Source organism: Sparus aurata, chromosome 7 (assembly GCF_900880675.1).
Source record: "Sparus aurata chromosome 7, fSpaAur1.1, whole genome shotgun sequence".
Taxonomy (NCBI): domain Eukaryota; kingdom Metazoa; phylum Chordata; class Actinopteri; order Spariformes; family Sparidae; genus Sparus; species Sparus aurata.
The window spans coordinates 27375499-27385469 of NC_044193.1; the positions used below are offsets into that span (position 1 = coordinate 27375499).

The following is a 9971-nucleotide window of genomic DNA, read 5'->3' on the forward strand; positions in this document are numbered from 1 at the left end:
CACTGCCACATTCAAATCGATCCTTTTATAAACTGAATGTTCATGAATTGACATCATGGAAAACTCTTTTTGAAAGATGAGACAAGATTCCTTGAGTATTAAAAGTCAGAACCTTGACTCAACTGTTTTCAACACCATTCCGGAATACAATTTAATCGGTCCTGAAGGAAGTGCTTTCTACAATGAAATGATTTAGATAAACAAAAAGCATGCGTCGCTCCAAATACTGAACATGTATCAACTCACATTTATTAAAACATTTGTTAAATATTCATTAATTCCTTCAATTCAAAGATATTCGCTTGTAATATCTTTTTTTCTTTTTTTTAAGTTTTATTAACGTTTCTAAACACATTAATCTAAATCCCACCACCGCTTTGAGATGGCATAAGACCTCCCTGACATGGACTCGTGTCCAACAGTGAAACTTGTGAAAGTTGTGTTGAGGGACAAGTGATGTCAGAGAAACGTAAATGTTGTGTCGATGCCTTTATACAATTTTTAAAAACTTTTGACCATGATCAATAAAGTTGTCCATAGACCACGATTACAAGCCATCTTTCTGACTGACATTCTCTTTTTCTTTCCGTTCCTCCCCGCCTCTCTCTCCTCTACTTCCTCGCTGTGCCTCTCCCTGCTCCCTCCTCTCTCATAACGGGCACATGCACCCCCTGCACTCCCCGGTGGCAGATCGTCCAGGTGTCCAAGACCATGGCCGCATCGAGAAGCTCCAGGACCATCTGTCAGAGACGCTGCAGGCCTACATCCGTGTCAACCACCCAGGTGGACGCCTCCTCTACGCCAAGATGATCCAGAAGCTGGCTGACCTGCGCAGCCTGAACGAGGAGCACTCCAAGCAGTACCGCTCGCTCTCCTTCCAGCCCGAGCACAGCATGCAGCTCACCCCGCTGGTGCTGGAGGTGTTTGGCAGCGAGGTGTCGTAGCAAAGGAGGAGGACATGCTCGCACTCGTGCACACTCATTACCACCCTTACCGCCTTTTCCACCAGAAAACCCAGCCCTGATATACCTGGACATATGGGAGAAAGATGGATAATCAGATAGGTAGACAGTAACCTTCAGCTCATTGTCATCTTGCCATCCTCCTCATCATCCTCCTCCTCCTCCTCCTCCTCCTCCTTCTCCTCCGGACCTCAAGCAGCAACATGCCTGGACCTCTGGATTTATGGATTTAAGTCAGCTGAATATGCTGTTGATTTTCTACAGCGCTTGGATAACCAGATTCTATTTAAACCTCTGGATCTCAGTACCACATCTGGAACAGACAGACATCTCTGGTCCATCCACATCCACCAACTCCAAAAATCACCTTTCCTCGTCACAACCTCTCCCCAGACATCACTGCTAGATTCCTGCCAATTTTTTTTCAGTGGAGACAGCTTGACAGATGTGACTTTCACATCCCTTCTTACCACCACCATCATCATAACATTGCTCCATGTTCACGCCATGGCGATGACAAACAGGAATACATACACAGAGCTACATCTTATTAACCGTGCCAGCACTTGTGAAGTACAGATTAATTGCTTGCAATGTTACTACACTAATGTTAGATAGCTATGAACTATTTGACAGCAGAGATATCCAAATATATTAAACATCAAGATGGCCAGCCATGGGCAAGCTTCATGTAAAGTAAATACTTGGTTTACTAGTTGAAAAATACTTTGCTAAGATGGAGTCTAGCAGGTGTGTTTTTCCTGCTTAGCCCTGTGTATCTGTGTATGTGCAAAGAGAGGTCTCAGATGGTCAGCTCAAGTGAAGAACAGAAGTTAAAGTATGCTGGGAAGAAAGGGGATATTTGGAGGAATGGGTAAAGGAGGTTGGACAGATGGAGGGAGATGGTTGGAATTCCCTGTTCACAAGACAAAAGGGAATTTCACAAAACAAGAATGTATGTATAATGCTATATAAATATAAATGATACGTATAAGCTGATAGATATATATAAATATAAATATATATATTTAAGAGAGTGAAACATGGTTGCTTCCATGGAAGCAAATAGTTCTGAGTGTTGTATAATGTAGAGGATTTGAAGGTGTCTCCTCAGTTGTGTGTGTGTATGTATGTGTCATCTTTTCAAAGACTTATGTACACACACATAAGAAAGCACTGACAAGTGTGCGAGGAGTCCTTCTATTTTTGTGATGTGTGTACAGTACATGAGAATATTGATGGACCACAAGGGGGTGTGTGCGCAGGCTCTGACTGAGGGTTTAGTGCAGGGAAGCACTTCTCTGTTGGATTTTGTCGTTTTTTGGACCTGTGAAGTTTGTAGACTGACATACGCAAACACAACGTCACATTTTCGTGGATAGTGATTATCCCAAACTATTTGTTCGGCTGGTTAGATTGCTGCTAAGACAGTTAGGGCTGGATAGTTGGACTGAAACCAACTATCGGCTGTTGCCTCAGGGAAAAGTTTGTCTGATGATATTGTGTACTCGGTGTTTATGGTGTGTGTGGCGTAAGCTTACAATCATAAGACAGAGATTGTTTATGAAGCTCTAGGCATCACTGTGATTTCTAATCATACTAGTAACAGTATAAGTAAGCTAAAAGTGAAACTTTTTCAAAAACTACAAGACTTTCATTCCTAAGCTTATCTTCTCAATTCAAAACTCTTTTAAAATGGTTTGCATGATTGTACGATCCATTAGAGATCATTAAATGGTTACATTTTAAAGCAAAGTCATCTGTGTTAAAACATAGATTGATTGATATCAGCCTTAAGTTTAGCTTGGTTTGATTTATTTCAGGGCAAAGTGAGTATTCTACAGGTGGTAGCAATGTACAGTAATCAAATGATATATAGCCTGGAGTGTTTCTGGAGCTTTCAAATGCTCCTAACAGCAGGAAAAAAAACAACCTTTTTATATAAACTATAAAATCAAGCCTCATACCTTTTGTCACATTTATATCATTTCAACACCAGCCACATAAGCGAGGTTTAGGATGTTACTTTTCAACGTCACTACATATCATAATAATGTTTTCTGTCGACACAGTGCATGCTCATCCCTCACGCAGGCCTGGATCACCCCCTTGTGGACGAACTTTGTAAATACCACTTGCTAAGTCTGTACATAGTTAGACATAAATGTAGGCAAAATACTAAGAGAATTCAATTGTTGATGGCAAGATGCTCTGGAGATACAGCACTATATGCAAGTAGGAGATGACTCTTATGTTGTATTCAGAATGGACAGAGGAGGCGGTCCCGGTCAGGTTACTGAGTCGGCTCAGGCTGCAGCGAGGAAGGCTGTCGGATTTGAGTTTGATCAGTGAAGCTGATATCACTGACTTAAATCTTAGGCCAAGATTGAGCTAAATTTTATTCATTTCCTCATCAATAAATTACATTCAAAGGCCCAGCCCTAGCTGGGACGATGCTCTTACTCGTGCGGTCGGACTCGCAAATCTGATGTGTAATTATTGCAAAGGCTTTATGTGACTGAACATTCCCAGTGGTGGTTGTGTTGAGCATTCCAACCGGCTGAGTCTCGAACAATCTCAAACATCAGTACGAGCATCTTCAGCTCTCCGTCAGCCTTTTTAAAGGCGGCCGCCGAGTCAGTATCAGCGGGAAGTGTCCTCTCTGTCCATTCCAAGCTTATGGATGTACATCTTTTCTCTCTCTTTCTAAAGTCTATCGATGAGCTTCTGACAATTATACAGTATACCCAGAATATTTTCATTTCGGGAAGATCTTTCTTTTTTTGTTTTTCCTCTTTTGTTCTTTTTTTCAAGATTGTCAATTTTTAATGCGTGTCAGAGTTTGCTGTCTAGCTAGCGCTTGGCTTGCTCCGCTGGGACGTCGTTTTAGAGAAGCAGAGATGAGCGTGGTGGACTCCCGGAGCCTGTTTCCCGAGTGCAGATGAACAAGCTCCCCTTCGATTACCTTGATTTCAAGTGAGTGGATCCAAAGATGCGGCTTCACTCTCTTGTCGGGGCAGGGAAGGTACACTGGCACTCATTCTCCCTCGTTGTTTTTCCTAATGGAATACAAACAGACTCGTCAGAGCAGCCCGAGTTACACCTGGAGCTGTGACCCGAGGGGAAGGAACACAGTGGAGCCAAATCTTTTTCATCGTCAACGGAAAAGGCAGTCCCCAGCTCTGTTTTTAAAAAAAACTAAACGAAAACAAACACACACACAAAAAAAACCCCCATCTAAATCTGTTTTTTTCAGAAGCACGATGTCAAACACAATCAAGTGATCATGAACTAACACTGCCTCAACTGACTGACACAGGATTTAGCCAATGGAAAACAGTTGCCGCAGCAGCATGGGCGTGCCTCTTCATTCATCACTCAACCATCTAACCGCCTCTACTTCTGCAATAGCCAATTACAGCAGGATTACTCTTCATAGCTTTAACTCAGCAGCCAGTCAGGCTCTGCTTTTTGGACAAAAACTGTGGTGCACCAAGGGCTGATGGGAGTCTGAGGGTTAAGTCGAACGGCTGCTGTGGGATTGTCACACTACTGTGAAAAAGACGGCGCGGACACGGCTCCTCGTTTTTGTCCTGCTTGACCCAGAAAATGCTCGGCTCAGACCTCCAGAAGACTGTGTAGAATCTGTGTAGAAGATCTTAGGAGATAAAAAAAAGTATTTTTTAAATGAGGATGGCCGCAGGCAGATGTGGTGACGTGCTGTACAGGCGGAGTGTGCCGTGACTGACAGGCGAGATGTCGCCTCCTAAATCCAAAGTGTGACATTTTACCTTTCTCACTACTCTTTGTGTCGCATCGCAGCTCTTGAAATTCAAGTTTTTAAAAAGATCATTTGTTGAAGAATAGTGAAATGAGAGTTAGACATTTTACATCAACATTTACATCAACCATTACAAAAGGAATGCAGGACGGGGTGATGGCCAGAGTCTGCTCAGCTTTACAGGTTCTCAGAGCGAAATATTGGCTATTTAACTTTTTAAACTTTTTTAAAACTAGATCTTTTATGGTTACATTTTGGGTCTTACAGGAACACCAATAGACAGATCTGGCTCAAAATGTGTACAACAATGGTTAACATGAGCATTGTACCTAATAGCGAGAGGCTATTCGGGCTCAAATGAACCCAAACAAAGCAGCAGGCTCTGCCCTCTCAAGCCCTCGTCCCCTGAACCCAGGTCAGCAGCTCCACCTCAGTAGCCTTACTTACAGAAACCTCACTCAGCTGGAAACGTTTAACAGATACCTCAATAATTTACAGGATGACTTTTCACAATAGCCTTTAAGGGAACCAAACATAAACTCACACACTTACACACACAAAAACAACAACTACTCTCCTCAGCAACCTCTGCAGTGTTTTTACGTTTTCAGACGTACAATCAACTAGTTGCCAGTTGTGTAAAGAAGAAGGTTGTCCAGTAGAGTCCTCTTGCCAGTAGTCTAGTCAGTATATGAGTGGATCCCAATGTTTCTAAATGTTAACCATCAACTATCTCTGTTCTTCTGCTTTACTCATTTGATCCTCATCTCTGCCTCATTCTGTGTATTTTTTTTTTCTTGTCTTTGTTGTCTCTACAAACAGATGACGTGCCGCTAAGCTTTGGCGCTGCGTTTAACCAAACATACTACCTCTCCCTTCCGCACATATATAGAAATATATATTTTTTTGTTGCAGCATAATTATGTTTATGATACAGCATCCATTCTTATTTTAACACTAATTTAGAAGGTTTTTTTTTATGTATATGTACAGTATATTCATTTTTATCTCGTTTCTCTTTTCAGATGCTGGATGATTTTCTCTTTTTTAAAAAACATTTTTTTTTACCTCAAATTTCAATACAAGCCTACAAAACTTAAAGTCAGTAAATCAGAGGCCTCTTTAGAATCACGTCATCACTGAAGTGTGTAAATGCATGTTAAGATCTTTGCGTGGAAGTAAGTCTACGTTCACATAGCAGCTGAAAGGGCCCAGTTTCTTTTAACTCTGTCATATATGACATAGATATGATATTTTCTAATCATTTTCAACAGCAAGAACCACATCAAATTTGTTAATTTTTTAATCTGGACAGCTCAGATCTGTGTAGCAAAGGCACAAGTTTATGTTGCTTCATGATTAAGCCGCCACAGTAGCTTCTCGGCTACTGGAAAAAAAAAAAAAAGGATTGGACACATCAGAAAGAAAGCCAGATCGCTGATGTGATTGGTGTTTGGTATCATTTTGATACAGTTAAAACTGGAAGATGCATTGTGTAACTGAAAATCAACTATGAACTGTTGGCTTTGTCCATACAGTTATCTATACAAAGCCAAGTTTATTAGCCTGGTTTATAAACAGACAGTGAGTCAAACAAGTGGTAAAGATGCGTAGCTTATAGCTAACTCTGCTGGACAGCTAAGAGGTGTGAACAAATGAATAAATAAAAGCCTAAGAGTGAAGCTGTAACAATAAGATGCTTAGCTTAGCTAGCATGGCTGAACTTTAGAGGTAGTTTTTACCCTCTGACAGAGCCGTTTTCCATCGATTCTATTCTTTATGCTAAGCTAAGCTAACTGCCCCCGGTCTGTGGCTTCATACTTGACATACAGATATGAGTGGTAGTATTTTTTAAATTATTTTTTGTAGCTAATTGTCAACAAGAAACAAAAAAACGGCAAAATATTGGAAAGTAGCCAAGTCAATAAAAGACAAAACTAAATGACAAAGCAATCCAAACACACACACATTTAAGCAAAACAGACCGTTGGCTTGAGACTAATTTAGAGAATCCTAGAATAGAAAGGTTCCACAAATTTCAGAGACCATCTGCAAATTGAAACTGAGCTTGAAAGCCTGCTATGTGAATGTAGCATGAGGCCATGGAGGCTCAGCCGTGCGCAACTTCAGAGGCAAACGGTTAACCAAGAGAATTTGGACTCTGCCAACAGGAAGCAGCTGCTCCTCCTTCAAGATACTTTGATGCTACTAAGCTAACAGGTGTTGTCGTTACTCGCCACCTGATTGGGCCAGAAGTCTTGTATGTTGTGTTCGTCTGATGGGACTCTACAGAGCTGCCAGTTGTTAAAAATTAAAAAGTTAAGAGGTTGATGTGGCACAGTCCAAAACATCTGGATCGGGCCTTCGGCTTCACACATCTGTTCAGACACAGATGGAGGTCTCTGAATTGGTTCGCACTGACTCAGAAAAGGGGAGTGGTAGTTAGACTTTGATAACTGCTCTGTCATAACACCCCACGTGTAAAAAGTAGTGGCCTGAACTTAACACCCAACACCTTGGTGTCCCCCTCAGTCTGCTTCGCTTTGGTATTTAAGGTTTTTCCTTTTTGTTTGTCCGTAGCTGTAGCTGTCCTCCAAAAAGGGTTTGTAACATTGGGATCCCATTTTAGATATCCTAGATACAAATAGTGTGTGTATCATTTTGTTGAGTTTTTTTTTTTTTTGTCTACTGAGCAGCCAGCCAAGTCTCACACACACTGCTCAACCCCAACCTCCGCACTCTGCCTTCTTCTAACTCACACCACCAACTTTATGTTGCTGCTTTACACTCAAACGTTCAGAAAACCAGGCCTTCAGATATGCTGTGAATGACACACCAAGCCTTTAGTGATCACTCTTGTATTATTATTATATCGACTAATGAATCACGTCTCAGCTCACAGCATGCAGAAGTAACCAATACATTTACTGCTACCAGCTGCTGTTAGTGGAAAAAAACTTTGGTCCGAAATGGAAACTCACAGATTGACTGATTTTATTTCATAGTACTGTGTTAAGCATGTTATCTGTTTCATGGCCTTTTTCTAAAAAATGGAAAAAAAAAAAAAAAAAAAAAAAAGGATTCAGTTTCACATGGATGGAGTGGCGCCCGATTCATCAACTGACTTTAAGCAAAAAGCAAAAAAAAAGATAAACGAAAAGCCATTTGAAACAGATGTTAGGAAGCTTATTTGTTGATTCAGTGTTTACACTTAAATTAACTGTATCCTAAAAAATGAAATGAAAATCAACAGACTGAATATTGACGCTGTTTTTCGACAGATTTTTGAGTAGATCTCAGTTTGGAGTTGCCTCGGTTACGCTCTGTGGCTCGTACTTAAATGTCGTCGCCCGCGCATGGACCTGAGGAGAGCAGGCAGATAGACGGTCAGCTTTTTTTTTTTTTTTTTTTTCGTGACAGATGGATGGTTGTCATTTACGACGGACTATCATCTGTTGCTCTGATTGCATTTCTCTGCTACCTCTTTAAATATGCGCTTGCTCAGACACACACACACACACACACACACGCACTTCAACAAACGGCGCTCACAGGCGAACATACACTCATACGGACTGATGGAAAAAGACAGACACTGAACACAACACACACATACACAGACACACACACACACACACAGCGCACCCTAGTGTGCACTTCTTTCTCCCTCACCAGCAGTTTTTGCCAATGATGCACTTGTGTTTTTGTCTCTTAATGCTCTGCAAAACGTGTGATGTCTAGAAAATGATTTGTTGTCGTCATCTTTGTTTTTTCTTCTTTGAATAAAAAAAAAACAACAAAACTCTAATCTCGATAGTAAGACCTGGGCTAGCCAGGCGGATAGGGATAAATTGAATATTAATTCATCTAGTACGTAAAGGAAAAAGAAGTTTCATGTCTTTTTTAAAAAAGAACATAAATGCACATATTGCTCAGCTCAGTTGTACCTTGGTGTGCCTAGAACCCACAGCCTTATTTTGGGACAATATCAGGGGTTTTAAACCAGAATACAGGACAATCTGTATTACTGATGTTAAGACAGTTTCATTTAGTTTCAGTGGCTGTTTATTTCTTTTTTCCTCTCCTCATATCCACACATTTGGTAGAGTCTGCCGTTGTTGTATCAGTTTTATGAGTCAACAGTAGCGTGCCGTCGGGAGGCGCATTGGGGTGTGCTGCGTCAGTGTTTTCTCTGCTGGTTTGTTCTTTTGTCTCGTTCAGTCCCATTGATTCCCCCTCAGCTCGTTTTTCAGTGACAGATGGTTCCTGTAAAGCCTACCTGTTTCCCCCCCCCCCTGAAAAAAAAAAAAAAAAGTCAAGTGTCAAGTAGAACCGTTTCTGATGAAACCAAGTCGAATGAAACTTCTTGATTGTTGAATTCGACCTAATTAAAGAACATCCAGCAGACGGCGACCTCGCGCAGCACCAACTCCTCTCATCATCAGGAGAACGAAAGAAGAGGAAAAGAAACCAAGTTGACAAATAAAATTGTAGTTGATCTCAGCAGAGTCCCAAGATAAGTACCCTCCCCTCAACACATGCGCACCACCATGCAGTAAAGTAAAACTCACCAAACCTCAGTGTTTCTAGCAGAAACTTGTCTTTTCAACACATATAGTTGCCATAGCGTCGCTGTTGATGGCACCATCAATAGCCCTATATAGAAGAAATAATGTTATACATACAGTACCTTAACCAACGTCTCTCTTCGTGGTCAAAATCACGGCCTGTTTTTTTGTTTTTTTTGCTCTTTTCTTTTTTGCTCTTCTTGTCTTTGAAGTTGATCCATTGTACTTTGATTACATGCATTGTATGTAGTAAAATACTGATAATGTTTGGGGGAAATCACAAATAAAACAGCTGTACATAATTATGCAAAGCATCCCACGTGTTCCTGGCTCTGTTTTGTACGACGGTTCCTTGAGTTTGAGTTGTTGGTCGTCAGTTATGTATCTCAAACTGGGGTTTGTTTCTCCAGCATCTGACATGTTTGTCACTGTAAAACAGAGATTAATGACGTTTCTCTTGTGACGTTCGCAGCCTTTTAAAAGGCAAAACTGCTTTCCAGAGACAACGACCCTGCTCCTCTCAATAATCCACTGGACACACTGTGAACGTTTCTTTGGTAGCAGTTCCAACTAGGATTCCACCAAGTGAAGCGCTTACCTCCACCAACGCCCAACAGTCCCCTTTAATTCCTTCAAGCTTTTATCAAATAAAAACATATT

At 41.1% G+C, this 9971-nt stretch overlaps 1 protein-coding gene across 5 annotated transcripts in view; it reads left to right on the forward strand.

Moving 5' to 3' along the window:
* Positions 1-9625, forward strand: part of LOC115585272 (vitamin D3 receptor A) — a 106363-nt gene extending 96738 nt beyond the window's left edge. For all 5 annotated transcript variants that reach the window (XM_030423538.1, XM_030423536.1, XM_030423539.1 and 2 more), the window contains one exon: positions 691-9625. In XM_030423538.1, coding sequence (XP_030279398.1) covers positions 691-944 — 254 coding nt within the window. In that variant the 3' untranslated portion in view covers positions 945-9625. The remainder of the gene's footprint in view (positions 1-690) is intronic.
* The last annotated feature ends 346 nt before the right edge of the window (positions 9626-9971 follow it).